At 46.7% G+C, this 18,801-nt stretch overlaps 1 protein-coding gene across 1 annotated transcript in view; it reads left to right on the top strand.

Annotated features, from left to right (window-relative positions):
• Window positions 1-250: 250 nt before the first annotated feature.
• GPX3 (glutathione peroxidase 3) overlaps window positions 251-18,801 on the top strand; it is a 42,965-nt gene continuing 24,414 nt past the window's right edge. Inside the window, exon 1 of the mRNA XM_085617693.1 lies at window positions 251-708. Within this exon, the coding sequence (XP_085473819.1) occupies window positions 622-708 (87 nt within the window). The 5' untranslated portion in view covers window positions 251-621. The remainder of the gene's footprint in view (window positions 709-18,801) is intronic.

Genomic DNA, 18,801 nt, shown 5'->3' with positions numbered 1-18,801 from the left:
AGTAAGGTCTGCCTGCCCAAAGTCCGGCTGGGTAGGTGACGGCCGAGGGGGTAGTCCACAGCCCATCTCCTCTACAGCTATCCGGCCATCGGCCCAAAAATTTGAATTGAATCTAAATTGAAGCACCCTTTTGGGTTTCGCGATGGGACAAGCACGTCATCCACCTGCTCCCGTGCAGACCGCCCCCACCCCCCCTCATGTGACACATTCTTTGTTTGGAGTACTGACATCGCCCGGACTGCCGGCCACCACTGCTATCACTAACAGTGACTCGGGCACAGGACTCGGGGCTCCACACAGGTCAATAAATGGCACGGCGTGTTCTCTTCCGCACACTCTGTCATGCCTGTCCTTGAACCCTGACACTAGCGCGATAACTTACACAACTAGGACTGTTTTAGACCAGGAGGTGGTGGGTTAAGTTGACATCATTCCTCAAATTCCTGCCCTCCTCTGATTGGCTGCGTCTCCCCTGTTATTTCCCTGTCACTGAGCTGGAAGGTGTCAGAGCGTACGAGGCATCCGCGACGGGAGCTGGAGAGGCAGAGCCCGAGGCTAACGAGAGGGACTGTCACCGCCACAGGAGAGAAGCACCGTGCGCGGGCCCCTCCCCCCATCACCATGATGGCGGCAGGGAGAGCCAGGGCTCTGTGCCTGCTGCCCGTGCTGCTGTCTGCCCTCGCGCAGGCACAGCCTGACCAGCAACAGGTGAGCCTGGGGCAGAAGACCTGCACCTTCCCTCATCTGAGAGGACCCGGGTCGAGGGGGCGGTGGGTGTAACCAGGGGGCGAGGGTAAGGGCATGGTAAGGGGCAGATATGCGAAGGAGCGGTGAGCTGAACTGGTGCTAAGAGGAGTGAGTGAGGGGGGTATGACGGGAGAGCGAAGATGTGCAGCTATGGAAAGCGTGAATGGAGAAAAAGGGAGTCTAGATATTGAGGGTGAATGCAAATATGGAGGTGTGAAGGAGGGAAGTAAATCATTGAAATCAAGTTGAGGTTAGGGGCAATGCGCGGAAAGCGAGAGGAGGAAGGTAGGAGAGAGCTGGGGTTTGGAGGGGCTGAGTGGAAATGTGAATGATGGCAATGGAGCCATGACTAGGGCGACTAGAGCTAATTCGGATGAAATGAGTGAAGGTGAGTGATCGTGTGGATGAAATGAGTATATACAGAGAACAACTGTCGATACGCGTGGGTTCAGTTGAGATACAGAGATGTCGGATTCGATACAAAGGGGTGACTCGACAGCGAATGGTGAAAAGGGTGAGGGCAGGGGCGCGTGAAGTTATTCAGAGGGAAGTGGAAATGTGAGGCTTCAGTGGGGGTCAGAACTTGAGTGGGGGTGCGGGAAAGATCAGTGCAGATACGATGAAATGAGAGGAGATGTGAGAGTATTTACATTTTATTTATAGGGTTAAGTGAAAGTATGGAATTGTGGTTGGAGATACGGAGGGGAGTGGTGACCTTGAGGGGTGAGGGGTGATTTGGATGGAGACACTGAGGGGAAATACTGATACCGATGAAGTCAGCGGAGACAGGCATGGGTGCATGGGTGATGTGTGATCCTGGGCAGTGAGCGAAATACTGAAGAGTGAGTGCAGGTGATGTCGCGTGGTAGAGGTAGGTAGAGAGGTGCAAAAGTGAGTGCTTCTCTGGTGGCGGGAAGAAATGTGAGCACATGAAGGCATGAGTGGAGCAGGGTGACGCGAGGTCTGAAGATAGGGAGGGTTAAGTGAAGATGCGTGAGGTGACGGGTATGGGGGTGTGCTGATGAGAGATGGAGTATGTGGCAGGCAGGAGATGCAGAATGTGTGAGTGGAAGATGCACACTAGTTTTGTGAAGATAGTTTATCGCATATGGGATGCGGGAGAATATGCAGAACTAAGGAGGGCTGAGAGGAGATTTGGGCAGCAAGAGGTAGTCTGAGGCGACAGGCGATACTGAGGGCCGGGCTAATGTTATGGAGGAGGCTAGCAGAGACGGAGAGCAAGCGCTGATCAGGTGGGTGACTGTTACTATAGGAAGTCATTTAAGATATGGGGAGTTGTGTGGAAACATGGCAGCCTAGTGGAGAAACAGAGGGGTGATCTCTGCTGCGAAAAGGATCTTTGGGGGAGGTTGCCATTAGATTAACAGATATACAGTCGAGGTGAATGGAGATCTGGTTGGCATGATTGGTGAGATGGAAAAGGCAAGGACAGATACTGAGGTGTTGAGGAGAAGTGCAAGGGTGGTAGAAAATAGGGTGAAAGGCAATGAAGGGAAGGATGATACATTTCAGTATAGGGGGATTGGAATGGTGAGTGGGAATATGGCGGTAGGATGGGCAATTATATTGCCCCTGTTGAATCAAAGAGGTCAAATGTAAGTCCCCTTTGTGCACCACGTGCCACACAGTATCCATCTAGTGAATGGTTTTACTGTAGGTTTTCCATGCCAAGCTGCCCTCATCATACAAAATGGCATTCTGAAACTCTCGTGTTTGGTGATTGCTCATGACATGGTAGTGGGTAAATAGATGTTTCTTACTGTTCACTGAATGGCTCATAAGTGCATTTCTAGGAAATTAAACAATATTAAAACTGTTTCAACTACTAGAGAATACCGCATGAAGCCCGTCCTTCACATTCCAAACGGTCCGTTACTGCCAGTCTGATGAGCTCTCCCAAATGTAATTTGATGCTCGGGGCTTATTTTCTATCCCGGGCCGGCCCTGCAAATCACACTCGGAAAGATGGAAATGATGGGGATATTTATGAAATGCACAATAATTCGAACACGCACCACGGGCGTCCTTTCACTGCCCCTCTTTCCTTAGAGTTACTTTTCTAGTTTCCTGGCTTGTCGCGCCAGTAGCTTTCTCTTAAAAGAACCTCTACATGACGCCTCATCCTCGCGTAGAACAAACAGTGGGGCGCGCCACTGTGTGCGAGCGGTAAGAACCCCCCAGCCACATTAACGGAGGCAAACAGCGGACAGGCTCCGGGGGGCGCAGAGCACTGCCCTCACGGGTGCCAGCAGGGCACATTCTCGAACTTTCTGCGGGCAGTCGCCAGGCTCGCCGGGGTAGAGAACAGTAGCCGTCGCTTGATCTGTCAGCCAGTTTCCGCTGATGCATCTCTTCAGCCCTGGTGTCTGTGGTGCCCCCACTCCGGGGGGGGGAGGGGGGGGGCTGGTCCGCCATGGCGCTCCTCCGTGCCCGGCCTGCTTCTCACAGCGCCAGCTTTTTATCTGGGACACAGGTCCCTTAGTGGACTTGTTTGATGTGTGATTCGTGCGGTTCAGATGATGCAATACTCGTGGGCTTCCAGGTCGGGAATTCATTTTTTTCGACTTTTTGTGCTTGACAGGCCAGGTGCGCATAACCGCTCAGTACCCATAACCCTAAGCATTACTCCCTGTATTAGGCCCACCGTGCAAAACAACCCGCGTAGATATACGCGTTGCAGCTTCGTGGTGGGGGTACTTTGAAGAGAAGAGTCCCTCGACAGCGGGGCTTATCCCCCTCACCTGTCCTTCTTCTGAAGTTGCTCCCCAAAGTCCATTCGTTAGGAGATCGATATAGTAGAGGCCTGGGTCTCCGTTATTGATATGGGAGTTACAGATACGCGCAGCTCCTCAAAGCCCGCGGCTTTGAGTGGGCCGGGTCCTGCCGGTGAGTTCCTAAAAGCAGGTGCCAAGACTGGCCCCTAACAGGCTCTCCGCTTTTGCCCTCAGCATCAGGGCGAAAAACAAATCTTAACTCTGCAGCAGTGCCACCCTTCACTGCCTCCGATGTAACCTTAAAAGAGGCTTGTTAGAGTACTTTACAGTCTCACCATTTCAGAACTGAAGCATTTTCAGTATTCTATACAACGAAGCCATAATTGTTGCTTATTTATCTTATGCATCTAACAACCATTGACAAAGCCTATAGTCCTGGCTTGTTGTAGGTGGAATGTTACTGGTATTATATGGTTTTTGGAAGTGAGGGGTAAAGAGGTCCCAATCCCTTACTAGCCGGATATTAAGCGTAGATTCTTCTTTTTATGGTTCTTGCCCTTGACAGGGGGAAAGACCCCTAGCCCCCTAGTTTAAGCAAGATTCAATAGGTTTGTCTGGGCAAGATTCGTTTCATCTGATTTTTTCTGGAAGAAATTCCGATTCTGCACTGGTTTATCAAAAGGTGTATATCAGTTTATTTGCACTCTATTCGTAAGAGTGGGTGTCGCGTCGCGTCGGTCACAGTAATCACAGCGACACCAAGTAAGTTGTCGATTCTTTATTGTATGTGATGTGCAGCCAGCATGCTGCACGTCCTGCCTCGTCCCCTGCTTCCTGTGTGTGTGTGTGTTTCCCCCCTGACCGGAACTGGTGTCCGGTGACCTGTCCGGCACTCTGACCTCCTCCGAGGTCCTAGTGCCCTCGTGCCCCATCTCTCAGGACACTACATCTCCCCCTTTTGTCACAAAAAGTTACAACAGTAGCATTCGTTGGTAATCAGAAATGGGACGCTTTCTTTCGCATAGTCTGTTGCAAATGTGAAATGTCGATAGATGTTATTCGCGAGATGCTGCCTCGGGTGGCAGCTCACATTTCTTCTATTAGTCTCTTTGGTCTCACAATGTCTCTCCTCGGCCTCGTCACAAGTCCTTGGCCCTCCTTTGGCCTGGCGGCTTCTTCTGTACCTGCTTCTTGGCTCTCCCTTTTTGTTGTCTCTTCGATGCCTGTCACTTGCTCTTCGTCCTTTTCTTCTTTTAGGCCTTTGAAATGGGAGCTGTTCCTTGTTATTCGTCGGCTGTCGGACTCTGCTGTTACCATTGTTCCTTTTACCTTTGTTATCGTCAGCGGGTCTTGGGCGAATGTACTGTCCGACTTCCGTTGTTGCCTCTGTCGTACCACAACAGTATCTCCTTCATGGAGGTGTGATTTGATGGCATGTCGCCTTCCGTCAGCATATTCCTTCATTTTTTTCTTGGCCGCCTCATCTTTTGCTGCCACGCTGTCGTGCCCTGGTGCTGTCAGTCCTTCTACCTGCGGCAGCCTCGTTCTGCTTGTCCTCCCTAGTACTAGCTCCGCCGGGCATTTCCCTGTAGACCCATGAGGCGTGTTTCTGTAGTCTCTCAGTATTTGGCATAGTGCTTGGCCCAGGGAAATCTGTGACAACTTCGCCCTCTGAACTGCCTTCTTGATATTTCCCATGAACCTTTCGACCATGCCATTTGCTTGCGGCCATAGTGGTGTTATCTTTCTGTGCTGTATTCCAAGGTAGGCCATGAACCTTCGAAATTCCTCTCCTGAGAACGGAGGACCATTATCCGTTTTCAGTGTCTCTGGCGAGCCCCATGCTGCAAATATGTCGTCCAGAACCGGTAATGTTGCGGCTGCTGACGTTGAGGAGACCGATCTCACAATGGGGAATCTGGAGTATTCGTCTATGATGACCAGTAGGTACGTTCCCGCGTCTAGAGGTCCATAGAAATCGGCCGCCATTGTTGTCCATACAGCCCTTGGCAGTTCCGACATCTGTAGTGGTTCTTGTCTTGCAGGTGGACCTGTCGTTTGACAGAGGTGACAGGCCGCAATAGTATCTTCTACTAGACGATCTAATCCAGGGAACCACACTTTTTCTCTCAGCAACTTCTTTGTCGCTACTATGCCTCTGTGTGACTCGTGTGCAATGTTGACCACTTGTCGTCGTAGTGAGCTTGGAATGACTATCCTGGTGCCCCGCATTACAATTCCACTGTTGGTCTCCGACAGTTCCCCGCTTATTTTCTGTAGAGCCAGCATCTCCTCCTTCTTTACTCCTGCCTTCCAAGCGCAGTTGTTATTTACGTGCCTCCACCTTTGCTGTCTCATCGTTTCTCTGGCCGCTCGAAGAGTGTCATCTTTTGCCGTTTCTCTCTCTATTTCAGTTAGAGTTACCGGTGCCGGCGTGCTTTGCTTTAACACGAAGTTCAAGTATTCCTCTGCCATTGAGGCCTTGTTTTCAGCGTGCGGCAGGGGATGTCGCGACATGTAGTCTGCTGGATTATGTTCTTTCCCTGGTTTGTGGACAATTTTGAAATCGTAATCCATTAATCGGATGCCCCAGCGCTCGATGCGGGGCGGCATCTTTGCTGCTGGGTTGCCGTAAATTGTTACTAGTGCTTGGTGGTCTGTGATGATGGTGAACGGCTTCCCGTACACAAACATGTGGTAATGCTCGCATGCCCATACCACCGCCAAGCTTTCTTTTTCCGGCTGAGAGTACGCCTTCTCAATGTCTGTCAGGCTTTTGCTGGCGTATGAGACAATCTTCCTTGGTGACTCCTTTCCCGGCAGGTGTTGTGCTAATATTGCACCTAAACCCACTGGGCTGGCATCGACCGTCAGCTCGGTGCAGAGCAGCGGGTCGAAGTATGCGAGGTGCTCCACAGTCATCACGGCCTTCCTGATCTCTTTGAACGATTCATTGCATTGTTGAGACCAGACAAATTTCTGGCCTTGTTTCGTTAGTTCTCTCAGCGGCGTGCTCACCGTGGCAAAGTCTTGTATGTATCTGGCACAGTAGCTTGCCAGGCCTAGGAATGATCTTATTTCTGCCACATCTGACGGTGGCTTTGTATTCTTCAGCGTCTCCACTTTGCTGGGATCAGGCCTCATCCCTTTTTCCGAGAATATGTGTCCGAAGAAGATCAGCTCTCTCCTCCCTAGCTCGCACTTTTCTCCATTCAGTGTTAATCCAGCCTGCTTTAGTTGTTTGCACACTTGTCTTAGGGCACTATCATGTTCTCCATCCGATTTCCCAAACACTAGGATGTCGTCGCTGTAGTTGAAACTGTTATGTACTGGTCGTATCACCTGTCTTATTGTCTCCTGAAATATTTCGGCCGCTGACGAGATACCAAAACTGAGCCGTTTGTACCTGAATAGTCCTAGGTGGGTGGAGAATGTCGTTATGTACCTTGATTGTTGGTCCAGCTCTAGTTGGTGATACCCTTTGCACAGATCTAGCTTTGAGAATCGGCACGCCCCTGTCAACCGGCTGATCATGTCGTTCAGATGAAGTCCTGGATGACGTTCCCTCGATATTGCAGTGTTCGGTATTCTCATGTCCACACAGATCCGTATTTTGGACGTATTTTTCTTCGGGACTGCCACAATCGGTGATACCCACGGTGTCGGCCCATCTGCAGGCTCAATTATGTCTTGCTGCAGTAAGTTGTTTATTTCTTCTTCCACTTGCGGTTGTAGGTGAATTGGCACTCTCCTGTGATGCTGTGCCACTGGTCTCACTGCTTCGTTTATGTGTAGGGTAACCTGTTTGTCTTTTAGCTTCCCCAGTCCTTGCAGTATTTCTGGGTATTCTTGCAGTATGTTCTCTTTTTCTGTCATGTGATATGTCATAGCCAACAGCCCCATGACTTGTGCCGTGACGTTGCTCAGCAGGCAGGGTGCAGGGATGTCCCCTTTCAGGACGTGTATTTCTTCTTGATATGTCATGTCCTGATATGTTAATGTTTCAGTGAACTTGCCCATGTTTTCTACGGGTGTCTTTGAACCCCACGTGAACACATCTACTTTTGATGGCGATAACTTTGGCTTTGTTCTCATCTTCATGTATTCTGACATGCACATTATGTTGCATGTGGCACCACTGTCTAGCACAAATTTTGTTCTGTGGCGCCCGACGTCGATGTCTACTGTGGCCGTCTTTTTTATTTGCTCTTTCTCCACCAGCTGGATGTGTTCCTGCTGTCTTCCTTCCTTTGGTGTGTCGGACATGAGGTATAGCCGTGCTTCTCTCCCAGCCGTCGTCTGTCCGTCCGACTCATCCGACGATCCTCTCTCTTCTGTCTCCATGTGTCTGGCATGCCTGGTGCCTGTTGTCCTTGGTCTAGCTGTTCGTCCCCTCTCATTCCTAAATTGCCGGCTCATGCAGGTGCTTGCGAAGTGGTTGTTCCCGTTGCATTTTCTGCATTTCTGGCCCATTGCTGGGCAGGTGCCAACGTGTGGGAAGTCAAGGCCGCATCTGTAACATGTGACCGCTTGTTTCCTGGGATGTTGTTGCTCCCTGTTGTCGTTCCTTTTGAAATATTCCGTCATCCGATGCGCCATCGCTGTTCCTTTTTCTTTGCCAATTTGTATCTGTTTGGCATGGTCCGTGGCCCGTGCTTCTGTGCGGGCCATCGTCAGTATTTTTTCAAGTGTCGTTGGTTCCTTTAGGATGCGTGCTCTGAACTCTACTGACAAACACCCTACGATGAGGCGCGTTCCTATTGCTTCTTCATTGTCAAACTTATCAAATTCGCAGTACGTCACCAACTTCCGCAACCTTGTCGCGAAGTCGTCCATGCTCTCTTCTGGTTGCTGGCATGCTGTGTGGAACGTGTATCTTTCGAAATCAATGTTGCGTTGGGGGTCGAATTTCTCCGTGAGGCACGCTTTCGCGCCTTTATAATCTGCCGTTTTTTCACTCGGTAGTGTCATCATTAAGTCTTCTATTTCGTCTCCCGCAAGGTTGACCAGCAAATCTAGTTGTTTGCTCTCTACGACGTCCGTTGCGCGCATGTATCGTTCAAATTGTCGTAGCCATCTCTCCCATCTGATGCCTGCTTGCGGTTCCGATATGTTGAATGGCAGTGGCCTGCGGAACACAGCTTGTGTGCTCCTTGTCTCTTCGTCACCCATATCCTTCCTTTCTGTTATTTTGCTAATTTATTTATTAGTTCCTTTTTACTTCCTTCTTGTCCCTCTGGTGCTATTTTCCTTCTTTGGCACCTTTTTCTTGTCGTTTCTCTTTTATTTAGACCTTTTTTTGTCAATTTTCCTTTTTGCCTGACCTTAAAATGGCCTCCCGGCCTTCCTGTGCTGCTATTGGCCCAAATTGCCTGACTTCAAAATGGCCGCTGCACTCTCGCGCGATTTCGCGCTGTTCGGGACTTTGCCTGACCTTTCAAAATGGCCGCCGTCTATCTTGGACGCTGATTGGCTCAATTCGCCTGACTTCAAAATGGCTGCCACCTCTCGCGAGAGTTCGTTGAAACTCACGCGCGAGAGGGATTTTAATCTTTCCTTCAGTTGCTTGATCAGTTTCAGTCTCGCGCTGCTCTTACTTCTCTTAGCAGCGCCGGGGTGGGCTCCCGCAACGATGTTCTTTTCTTGCTGGGTACTTCGGACCAGGGTGGGCTCCTGGCTCCGATCTTCTTTCCGCGACCGGGTGGGCTCCGACAGTCGCCGCGACGCGTGGATTTCGATCCCGCCTCGTCGCCAGTTGTCGCGTCGGTCACAGTAATCACAGCGACACCAAGTAAGTTGTCGATTCTTTATTGTATGTGATGTGCAGCCAGCATGCTGCACGTCCTGCCTCGTCCCCTGCTTCCTGTGTGTGTGTGTGTTTCCCCCCTGACCGGAACTGGTGTCCGGTGACCTGTCCGGCACTCTGACCTCCTCCGAGGTCCTAGTGCCCTCGTGCCCTCGTGCCCCATCTCTCAGGACACTACAGTGGGTGAAAGGAAAAAAGGAAGAAAAAAACACAGCCAACACGTGTTTCGCCCCCTTACACGGCCATCCGGCCTGGGGCTTCCTCAGGGCTGTACATACATAGTTTTGTAAAAGGGAATATAGTAACAATCGGTTAATGTCGTGAACATGTAAAAGGAAGGTGGGGAGGGCAAGTGGGTCGGGGTTTTGGGAAGAGAAGAGGAAAAGGAAAGAGAAAGAAAAAAAGAGAAAAAGGTTAGGAGGGGAGGACGCACAATTGACAAAGGTGTGTTAGTATTGGGATGGTCAATATGCGAGGGATGATAATTAGGGTGGGAGAGGTATGAGTAGGTGGTCGGATAAAGAGTTGTAAGAGAAAGGAGAGTGAGCGAGAAGTGGAAGTACCACGGTTTAGAACGGTGAGTTGGGGATCGGGAGGAGGTGGGGTTAAAGATAGTAGAAATAGTGATATTTCAATTGAGCATATACAAATATTCGAATCATGTTAAATAACATACATTTGCATTGTATTGTGTAAAATGCACAAAGATTTCACGGATGGTTGCATGATACATTATTATAGTGTAAAACGTCATGCCAACATTTAGCACAAAGTCACGCGATCAAGGTAGGTCACAGTGGAAGTGGGTAGCAAATAGTGAGCGGAAGAAATATGGGGCGATTTCACGCATGGTTGCCAGACACATAATTGTGAAACATAATCAAAGCCCAAGCAACATCATTGAAGAAGGGTAAATGTTATACGGTCAGAGCATACGTGAGAAGACGAGAATTGGTATATAAACACGATTTGGGTGAGAGTATAAATATGCGCGCGTAAGCAAATCTAAGTAACGAAAGGTTCGTAAAAAGGGCTAAAGCATTCAACGTATCGCATGGGAATATTTGGTAGGTTTTTTGGCAATAAGGTAGAGCATGTGTATTTGTCATAGTGAAAACAAATACGAAGGTAGTAAGGACAGAGCATAGATTTTAACATTGTGCAAAATAATACAATCAGGTAGAAGTATGGAGAGATAAAGGAAATTGATATTTACAGTGGTATATTGTTGGGCATACGGTGCAGCGGGGTCCCAAGTAATAGAGGAGAAAAGGAAGCCACAGTTAATATATAAATCTTATGTGTCGATTGGCAAAGAGGTGAACCATGCCGTGTTTGTGATAGTCATAGAAAAAACGTATTAAGTCGCAAATGGGCAAGCTAATAAAGTTTTCAAGTGGGTTTCGTTGATGTTAGATTCATTACGTATTGTAGCGACGGTGGTTTATGAGTGTGCTCATACGTGATCAACCTAGTTGCGGGTGTGGCTAAGGTCTGTAATGAGCATAATTTCAGGAGCGGTGTCACTCGTTAAAACGCCGCATTACTTATAAGTGGGCTATGTTCTAAGATGACGCGGCGGCGATGAATTAGGAAAGAGTGCTCATATGTAATCAATCAAGGGCCGAGGGGACATCAACGAAACCCACTAGTAAACTTTATTAGCTTGCCCATTTGCCACTTAATACGTTTTTTCTATGACTATCACAAACACAGCATGGTTCACCTCTTTGCCAATCGACACATAAGATTTATATATTAACTGTCACTTCCTTTTCTCCTCTATTACTTGGGACCCCGCTGCACCGGATGCCCAACAATATACCACTGTAAATATCAATTTCCTTTATCTCTCCATACTTCTACCTGATTGTATTATTTTGCACAATGTTAAAATCTATGCTCTGTCCTTACTACCTTCGTATTTGTTTTCACTATGACAAATACACATGCTCTACCGTATTGCAAAAAACCTACTAAATATTCCCATGCGATACGTTGAATGCTTTGGCCCTTTTTACGAACCTTTCGTTACTTAGATTTGCTTACGCGCGCATATTTATACTCTCACCCAAATCGTGTTTATATACCAATTCTCGTCTTCTCACGTATGCTCTGACCGTATAACATTTACCCTTCTTCAATGATGTTGCTTGGGCTTTGATTATGTTTCACAATTATGTGTCTGGCAACCATGCGTGAAATCGCCCCATATTTCTTCCGCTCACTATTTGCTACCCACTTCCACTGTGACCTACCTTGATCACGTGACTTTGTGCTAAATGTTGGTATGACGTTTTACACTATAATAATGTATCATGCAACCATCCGTGAAATCTTTGTGTATTTTACACAATACAATGCAAATGTATGTTATTTAACATGATTCGAATATTTGTATATGCTCAATTGAAATATCACTATTTCTACTATCTTTAACCCCACCTCCTCCCGATCCCCAACTCACCTTTCTAAACCGTGGTACTTCCACTTCTCGCTCACTCTTCTTTCTCTTACAACTCTTTATCCGACCACCTACTCATACCTCTGCCACCCTAATTATCATCCCTCGCATATTGACCATCCCAATACTAACACACGTTTGTCAATTGTGCGTCCTCCCCTCCTAACCTTTTTCTCTTTTTTTCTTTCTCTTTCTCTTTCCTTTTCCTCTTCTCTTCCCAAAACACCGACCCACTTACCCTCACCACCTTCCTTTTACATGTTCACGACATTAACCGATTGTTACTATATTCCCTTTTACAAAACTATGTATGTACAGCCCTGAGGAAGCCCCAGGCCGGATGGCCGTGTAAGGGGGCGAAACACGTGTTGGCTGTGTTTTTTTCTTCCTTTTTTCCTTTCACCCACTCCTACGAATAGAGTGCAAATAAACTGATATACACCTTTTGATAAACTAGTGCAGAATCGGAATTTCTTCCAGAAAAAATCAGATGAAACGAATCTTGCCCAGACAAACCTATTGAATCTTACTTGTATTATATGTCTGGATGGAAAGACAGAAGCAGCAAAATACCAGTGAGCGGCACACTATGGTAAGCACAGATTTGTAGTTTAGCAGTTTTTAAGCCACGCCCTTAATTATATCGACCACGCCCCTTTGAGAGACCCCCCCCCACAGTTTTTTCATCCCACTTAAAGCCCTTCTCAAAGCCATACACTTTTGATATCTTTACATTTGGTGAGAATTTGGTATGGCTTTGTAGGAGTTTGAAGATAGTACCATGAGCCCTGGAATAAGATACTATGAGCCCCTGAAAGAAAAAGCAGAGACTTGCGCCTCATTTAGAGGCTGGTGGTAATCAGATGTTTGCTAGAAACTGGCAGTTGTCCCGTCCACTCACCTTTCAATACTTCTCCCTCATTTAGACTATGAGGTATGTGATTTTCCTGATGGTGACGCTACCACTGAATCCACCACACCATCAGGAAAACTATTGCATTGAGCACCCGCCAGTGGAAGTCAAAGGGGCCGCTCTTTTTTTGTCGTCGCGTTGGGCCTCCCCTCAGTATTTTTTATTTACCCAATGTGACAACCCGATAGGGGGTGACATGGCTGGTAGTTCTAGATTGTACAAGCCGGCCACACAGCTGAAGTAGCAGAGGCAGTGCCTCTTCTTCCCCCATTTATTTAATGTCCTTCCATGTGCTAAGTGAGGCTATGGCACTCTTAAGAACATCTGCAAGTGTTCCATAACCCAGCCATACACCATATTATTGCACTATTGAACCCACAGGACCCCTGCAAAGCATTGAAAACATTTACTGCAGGGCCTCCTGTTATTCAATAATTCACAAACACTAACTAAAGTGAATGCCACTGAGCTGGGAAACAATAAACTTCTGTTATAGGTTGTCAAGGAGCCCATTGTGAATGTGTACAAGACTTCACACCAAGATTATCAGTAAGCAGTTGTAGGTTTATTCAGATGAGTCCTTCATCCACAGCCACCGTCAGCTTCACCTCATTCACTTCCCTGCCGCTTCTAAAGGAGGGACATTCTAGGTCCCCCATGAGATATCAACATTCCTTCTCAGCAGTTAATCACACCCTCTACTGATAAATTACATCAGTGATTGCACACCCCTCAAACCTGGCATTAAGCAACCCTGCTACTCCAAGTACAGCACACGCAGAACTCCACTGATGATCCTCATCACTAACCCTGGGCGTAGTTCGCGAAGTAGCGCTACGCGTAGCTACGCAAAGTGCACTTCGCACTACGCGAGCTACGCGTAGCACTTCGCGAACTGCGTAGTACCCTGTTCGCACTGTGCAAGATGCCGTTTTCAATGATTGCACGGTGCGGACAAGCATCTGGCACTGTGCAATCATTGAAAACGGCATCTTGCACAGTGCGAGCTGTAGTTTTCTGCCGCTCGAGTAGATTTTTACTCGAGCTGCAGCTTTCTCAACGCGGACTGGTAGTTTCTCATCGCGAGCGGTCGCGAGCATCCGTGACCACTCACAATGAGAAACCTGACCTCCCCGCGTTGGAATTTCGCTGGGAGGTTTATTTTCCACGCTTGCGATCGGCAACTTGATGTTGCTGATCGCGAACGAGGAAAAAGACTCGCTGGGATGTCATTTTGCTTGCTTGCGGTCGCCAACTTGACGTTGAGGACCGCGAGCAAGCAAAAAATGACCGCTGCACTACGCTACGCGTGTTTGCACTGTGCTATGTGCAATTCGCGTAGTGCGAAGTAGCGCAAACTACGCGAGCATAGCGTTGTGCTTTGCCCAGGCTTACTCAACACTTCCCTGAGGTTATAAGACACAACCACGCATGCCTAAACCATACGTTAGTTCACAACACGGTCGGAACAATGAATTGGTCTTAACCACGCATTCCTTTACCACTCAAGTCTTTACAACGACTTGCCTTGGGGAAAGCTCTGGGCTTTGGAACAGTATAATTTACTATTCCAACTCCAGTCCGCACAACAGTAGGGAAAACGTTGGACTTTAAAGTCCAATGCCGCTTTACCTGAAACTTGTTGTTGTAATGACATTCGAGGTAAACGAAGGCGAGGATAAGAGGCATTCGTTATTCCGACCACGTTGCAAAGGTAACGCGTGGTTCGGCCGTCGTTGTAATTGCTGTTTCCCCTTCCCTGACAGCATCTCTTGGATTTTCACGACTCAAACCCACAAGCAGTTGTGCAATTGCACACACAAGCCTGATCTGCAGCACAGGCTCATTTTCCTTGAATGCATACGGTTCTCCCAATGCACCTCATTTTTAACCTGTCGGACACCGCTCCATACTTATCAATATATTTGTTTTCAATTATTCTTGAAATATAACTGTTCAAAATAGACAAAAAAAAACAATATACTCCATAAATAAACTTAAAATAAGCTTTATAACCACTTCATTCGAATGCAAAAACTTTTTTTATAGAAAAAATGTAACTACAACAGGAAGACCCACCCATTGCTAAGGTCAGCAATCACTATCAATTAAACCCTCTTAATTCCAAATGCGTTTAAAATGCTCGAAATTTTGTTTGTTTTACCTGAAATTACAACACTGTTTTTTATGCGTCATAAACCCACACCTGCCTTCTTTAATACAGCTTCAAATATTAAAAATGCACTTATTTAGATTCAGGAAAACCTAAACTAATTAATGGGCCTTAGTTTATAATTTACTGGCCCTAAGGTCAGTGGGACATTTTCAGTGGCTGGAAAAGGACTGAGAAGGCCCTTGTCCCACATGCCCAGCTGTTTCTGGCCAACTGTCCAATGTGGGTGGAAATGTCTCTGATGGCAAATGGTGGATGTCCGTTGCTACCCAACTTCAGGGACTCTCGTTGGCCAGTTCACGGGGATAACAGAGGTTTCTCTGAATCCCCTCAGTAAGTCACAGGTCTCATTAGTCGAAAAAAGCCATTCTAAAGCTTGGCACTGTCACATCTGCCACCTGTGGGTCATAATGCCAATTCAGAATTTGTTGCTGTCAGTAGGTGGGATTTCATTTGCCTGGAGAGACTGAATGCAAATGAGGTCCTATCCACATGCTGTCATCAATTGGTGATGGCCAAAGTCCCGTGGGACTACATTGCCGGCAGCAATCTTTGCCCATCGTGGCCGGCCTTGCTTAGAAGGAGGTTCATATCTCCAAGCAATATATATAGCTACTGCTGGTGAGTAAACGCCATCCATTCACCTACGAGAGGTAGTATCAATTAAGGTATGTGATACTTCATGCATGCAAATTAAAAAACAATACTCTTGAAACGTTCCCCCTAAAAGATACCTTTGAGATATAGTGTAATCAACAACCATACTTATGACCGTAAAAATATTTTCCATATATTTCGATGACCACAGCCAACTGAAAATACTTGCATGCCTTTCTAATACATTATAGTCTTGCAGTGTTGAAACAAAGACAATGTATTTAAACACTTTTAAATTTTTCTTATAGATGCTCATTAAAATCAGATTGTTATGATAACCAACAATTCAAACATGCTGAGCACATAACTAGTAGGTGTGCATGCCCTGAACAATGCGAACCTGGGACAAAATAAGGAGATAAAGCGAAGGCGTGAACTTTGAAGTTCTCTATGAGTACATATTTAATAGAAGAAGGACCTGGGACTCTCCTAAGAGCTTTAACTGAGGTACCTGGAGAAGGCCCACCAACAGCGGGCATACGTTCCACTATGTTCCCTTGATGTTTTTGTGTTTGGCCCTCCATAGCTTAGCCTCTAATGACCGTAGCAAAGTTACTACTTACCCCAAGTTCCAGCTTTCAAGGACACCAACTATTCGTGTATATGGGTAAGAGTGATAAACACCCAGAAGTAATGTCACAGTCTTTCTAGAGTTGCCATTTTCTCCACACGGTGAGAGAAACATGTATTGTTGTGAATTTGAAACACAAGCAAGCATATTCTCTCACTTTGCCCATAAGAAATTCTCAGTAAGTTTGATTAACCTACCTGAAGATGAACCTTTATTCATAACTTTTAGAAAATAATTGCTATTAATCCCGAGAATTTTGAAGTTTCATATTTTTCATTGTAGCCCACAGTTGATGATGGAGGTAAGCGAAGAACTAATTGATTGATCGACTCCTAATGACCTGCAAATCATTTCAGTCCGATCGATTTTCTAGCTCTGTGTTTATCACTCTCCACCTCTCCTATTGGATTAATATTAGATTAATATCTATGTTCCCTGTTGTACTGTAACAGTGTGAAATATGCATTTCAATTAAAAACACACACTCCACTACTCACTCTACTATTTTTTGGGGGCAGGAGTCCAATGTAAGACTGTTAAATGAATAAATAATGCATGAGCCGGCAGTTTTGCACAACCCTTTTTGAATATCGGGAAGAATGTACAACTCAACCATGACTGAACAGTCTGTATAGAAAGAAATGTTAAAGATTGTAACCACACATTGCGAGTACAATTATATTTCAAATGTCCACATATAAAACTGATTCACAAAGCATCTTGGGGCAGATTTAGCAGCACTATGTGCTGGTGCAAAGTCACAAAAAGAGAAGCAAACTGGTGCAAATTGTTGATAATGTATTTGATGGAAAGTAGCCCTAAAAATGAATCAAATTGTGTTGTGCGTTACTTTGTGCTACTTTGCACTAGGTGAAGACTCGTGGGTGTTAGATGGGCGACCCACCACTGCCACCATTGTTTTTTGCCGCAAGGCCCTGTGTACTAATAATGTTAGACCGGGCTTTGCACACAAAAAACACAGCTCCTTGAGGCAGGCACTAGGGAGTAGAATTGTTTATGTATTTCCTAACTTTTGACACATTGCCTTTGTGCTGCACTGTACAGCACACATGCAATGTGGGAAACGTTCTAAAGGATATCTAAGCACAATAGTTTGAATTAGAAGGGAACTCTTTCAATACAAAACCTACACTAGACATCACAGACATCTTTGCTCTTTAGAGTAAGGTTTGAGACTGGTGACAGGCAGCCTGAAGAAGCGCCAATACTGGGGAAGAGAGCAGCAGTGCTGTATCTTATTACATATAGTGCTGACTTGCTCTTTCTTTCTAATCTGTGTTGCACTATAAACAAATACATTTCCGCCTGTCCCCTTTATAGGCCTGGGCGGAGTTTGCGGAGTTCCGCAAGTGACGGAGTGCGATATGTTGCGCTGCTTGTGCTGACTTTGAGCGCTAGGTGTTTGTTCCACGCTGTAAAATTAGCACAATCAGCACCACCTGCTATTTCTTTTTGCCACTTGCGTAGATGTTCCACTCAAGCGGCAGCTGCCTCAACAAGAGCGGAAGGTTTCTCAACTTGAGCGGTAGCGACCATCTGCGACCGCTTGTGTTGAGGAAATATCACCGGGAGGTGGTCTGGAGTACGATTTTCCTCGCTTGCACTCGCCAACTTAACGTTAGTGAGCTGCGGGAGAGGAAAAGCTCCACGCCGCTACACAGCGTTTTTTGAAACTCCGTGCTCTACACGGAGCGCGGAGTGGGAACAACGCTGCAAACTCCGTGAGCGGAGCGGAATTTCATGCTCAGGCTTACCCCTGGACTCGTAAGGTTAAACCTATGCTCATGAGTAGTCAGGTGGTCCAACGCAAACCTAGGAGCTAATTCACAAAGCCAATTTATGCACACAGAGGTGTCGCATATAAAAATATATCTGTATTCTTATGTGTTGCCTAGAGGATGGTATGACCACTCAGAGTCTTTTTTCTGCGGGTCCAAACTCCAAACAGAAAGACACTGGTGCAGCAATGTTAGCAAAGTGAATTAAACACTAAAGTCCCCTGATTTTGCTTTGCAGCTGAAGTAAGATAGAAGTTTACACGGAACATGTTGTCTATGTACAGAAATAAAGCTCAATGTTTTCAAAATTGACACGTTTTATAGCCCTAAGCAAACAGAGTGTCTGCAATTCAGAACCTGCACAAAGAGGATTACAGAAAATAGGCACATTAAAGGAAATTTGTTCAAATCATTAATTTCCCCGGCCTTGGCCTCCGTGTGTGGTGAAATAGGTACACAGTAAAAGATCTTCTCAATGCGTAGGTGTATGTAGTTTACATCAGTTTTTTAACCTGGCTCAGCGTGTTCCAGTCTCTCTGCCTATCTCTGATTAGTTTCAAAATACAACTTTGTCAGAGTTGCGCGGAAAGGTGCCAGGGGTTGGCGATCACTAGGGCCCCAACATTACTGCATGCAAGTGGGCTTGTTAAATCTTGTCTTGTTTTCTGGAGATGATGCCGTCTATCTACATTATGAGCTGAAGAGGGTGAAGTGGGCTGGGACCGTTCAGGAAGGCAAAATATATCCCTTTCACCCCCAGGCTCTTTTCACTATTACTAAACACTGCCTTCTTCTCTGATAGAACTTGAGCATGTTCATAGGTGCATGAGCATTGTCTATGGCTGGAGGAGGGATGCATGTTTAGTTCCAATTGAAGCCCATCGTTGGCATTCATCAGACAGTTAGCAGTCACTGTCTCACGTCAAAAACACACAT

The sequence above is a fragment of the Triturus cristatus genome, chromosome 7 (assembly GCF_964204655.1).
Source record: "Triturus cristatus chromosome 7, aTriCri1.1, whole genome shotgun sequence".
NCBI lineage: Eukaryota > Metazoa > Chordata > Amphibia > Caudata > Salamandridae > Triturus > Triturus cristatus.
Note: the sequence above shows the minus strand (reverse complement) of the source record. Positions and strands in the feature narration are given on the sequence as shown.